This window comes from Plasmodium fragile, assembly GCF_000956335.1.
Source record: "Plasmodium fragile strain nilgiri unplaced genomic scaffold supercont1.42, whole genome shotgun sequence".
In the NCBI taxonomy this organism is placed as follows: domain Eukaryota; phylum Apicomplexa; class Aconoidasida; order Haemosporida; family Plasmodiidae; genus Plasmodium; species Plasmodium fragile.
Window position 1 is genome coordinate 56,947 of NW_012192622.1, and position 3,106 is coordinate 60,052.

At 42.8% G+C, this 3,106-nt stretch overlaps 1 protein-coding gene across 1 annotated transcript; it reads left to right on the plus strand.

Moving 5' to 3' along the window:
* Positions 1 to 81: 81 nt before the first annotated feature.
* AK88_03572 (uncharacterized protein) lies at positions 82 to 3,099 on the plus strand (the record flags this gene model as incomplete). The annotated part of the gene is made up of 1 exon (XM_012481183.1): positions 82 to 3,099. The coding sequence occupies one exon, from the start codon at positions 82 to 84 to the stop codon at positions 3,097 to 3,099; it is 3,018 nt and encodes a 1,005-aa protein (XP_012336606.1).
* Positions 3,100 to 3,106: the final 7 nt, after the last annotated feature.

The window sequence follows — 3,106 nt, forward strand, 5'->3', positions numbered from 1 at the left end:
AAAAAAAAAAAAAAAAAAAGAAGAGGTGTCCCCTACAACCACGACGTTGGGGTTGGGAACACCCTTAAACCCGGGTACACGATGAACGTGACGGATGCGCTCAGGCAGCAGGAACGGACCCAACTGCTTAACATATTCAAAAGGTTCAAAGGAGATAAATGCCTTTTTTTCGAACAGTCCCTGCATATCATTCTCAATGTGGTCCTACACGATGATGATCTTAATAAAGAACACATAGAACATATATTCCTCCTGGACAATGAAACAGAAATTAATGTGAGCAAGCTCGACAAGGTTGAAAATGTCCTATTCTTTTTACGCCCCCATTTTTATGAAATAGAAAATGTCTTTAAGATAATTGAAAGGCTTGCAAAAAATGAAAACGATAAGTTAGGAGGGGGGCAGCCCATAGGAGGAAACACTCCCAGGGGGGACGATAATCCAGGGGGGGGTAGAAAGTATGCTCTTGTCTTCATTCCCTACATGACTCCCATGTGTGAAGCGGAAATCTTAAAGCATAATCTTCTTGACATACACATTCGTGTCATTGTCTTTCCTCTGTACTTCTTCCCACTGTACAAGGATGTCTTCAGCCTCGAGATAAAGGGACTCTACAAGGAGTATTACGTGGACGGCGATTTCACCAACCTCCTAATGTGTTCCTTCAGCCTTATGTTTTTACAACACCTCTTTCATGGAGTCTTCAAAAGTATAAAATCCCTGGGACCTTTATCACACTTCATAGTAGAGCAATTAATACAACTGAGGAAGGAAATTGTGTCGACCAACTTTGACATTCAGGCGCCAAACAAATTTGACGAAGACTTCCTAGACATAATGACCAATTTGCAAAACATGCAGGATGTAAGACACTTCCGCGAATCAGGACAACCACTCGTCATCCCGGTCAAGTACGCTCTGCATAAAATTTTCCTTTCGGAGCGCTCAAGCCGCGACACCCGCTCCACTCGACGCAGGAAAGGCAGCAGCAACAGCAGGGAGACGCTCGATAAAGGCAACCAGGAAGGGACCGCTTCAGGAAGAGAAACCCCCTCTGGAGGGAAGAAAAAAAATGGGGCAAAAAAATCCCAAACGAGCATGGGCACGGGCACGGACGCAGAGCAGGAGGAAGAAGACGAAGCTGAGGATGGTAGTGACGGTGATGAAGAAGAGGGTGGTAGTGATGGCCGAGATGAGGTGGAAGACGACGATGTTGCTGCTCATGATAACCGCCATTTTGATGACGGTGAGAACAACCAGCACCATTGCGATGCGTCAGAGCGAGCGGAACACCCAACGGTGGAACAAACAGCAATACGAAACGAACAGTCCATTAAAAGGGAAATGCCATCAGAGGAACCACTCTTACAAACGGGAGGAGTGCCAGACGAACAGGCAAATACCGATTCTGCATCGGACCGGTCAAGGAACTCCAAAGAGAGACTCAAAAAAAGAGACACCTCCAACAGTCGTAGGGACGCAAATACAAGTGCAAGCTCCTTAGGAAAAAGTGTTCTGAACAAGGAGGACGAAATGAACCCCAGTACAGGGCCTAAAGCAGGGGAGATAAAGGGACCCGTCAAAGGGGAACCAAGGAAGGGAGCAAACCCACGTTGCCATCCCTCCAAAGGGAAAACTAAAAGGGTAATTAAACCATTGGAGAAGGAAAAAAACGACTCAGAGGAAGAGGCATGTGCGGTGGACGAAGACTACGAGGAAAGCAGCTCAGCGAGCACGGGGCCTAACTTCATGGCCAAGGAAGACAATACAAATTTCTTATTAAAAAAAAATGAAAAACAAAAAATGGAACGAAAAAATAAAAGGGAGAAAAACTACCTACAGGAAAAATTAGGGATATCGAATTTTAATTTCCTCCTTAACGTGTGTAACAAAATTGATACCTGTGTAATCATAGATCGGAAGGTCGACATGGTGACTCCTTTTTGTACACCCTTCACATACGAAGGCCTACTAGACCACCTGTTTGGTATCTCCAATTTACAAATAGAAGTACCCAGATACATTATTTTTAATGAAATGAATAATGCAGGGGCAGAAACCAAAGGGGAAAGAAAAGAATACGAAAGCCAACAAAACAAACAAGCCCTAAAAAACATGATGGTCAGAATAAAGTTGAAAAACTCTGTAGATGTTCTGTACAATGATATAAAGGACCTGAGTCCAAACCAAGTAGGGCTATTCCTTCATAACAAAGCTAGCGAAATACAAAAAACATACAAGGAAAAAGACACACTAAAGGATATAGAAGAGATAAATAATTTTTTAAAAAAAATTAAAGTGAAACATTTTGAACACAATTCTTTATCGACTCATGTGAATCTCGCTTCCTTTATCCTATCCACAATGAAAAAGGAAGCCAATTTTAACAAACTCAAATTGGAAGACGAAATAATTCAATTGAATACAACCTCCAATAGGACCACTTTACATAACATCGTTCAACAAATTCAACTTCTTATATACTCCAATGAAGACATATATGAAGTGTATCGACTTTTGTGTCTCTTCTCCGTTGTGACAAACGGCTTCAGTGAAACATTCACAAATGAACTCAAAAAAGACATTCTTGAACATTATGGCATAAATGAACTCACTCGTATAAATAAATTACATGTTTGTAATATTTTAAAACATCAGTCCAAGCAAAAATTCATTTGGAGCCATCTTAGAAACCACTTCAATCTACTGTCAAATGAGCAAAACGATATTTCATACGTTTGCAATGGGTACGCTCCTCTTTCCGTTAGGCTAATAGAATACATGGGTATATTAAAAAACAACATGCAGGCCTTTCCAGAGATATTTAATCTTTTAAGCGGACCTACCCTCGACATTGTGCAAAATGCCGTTGGGTATGGCAAGTTTGGAGTCGACAAGGGGAAGAACAAGGTGCCCTGGGCGGAAGACGCCGAGGGACAAAAGGACATTGTCCTGCTCTTCTATGTGGGAGGCATCTCCTACGCGGAGATCGCGGCTATTCGTAACTTGAATAGGCACAGCCACACCTACCACTACTTGATATTCACCACGGAGGTCATCAGCTCCAGGCGGCTCCTGCAGGGGCTCGCCGCGCCCTAGTGGGTCC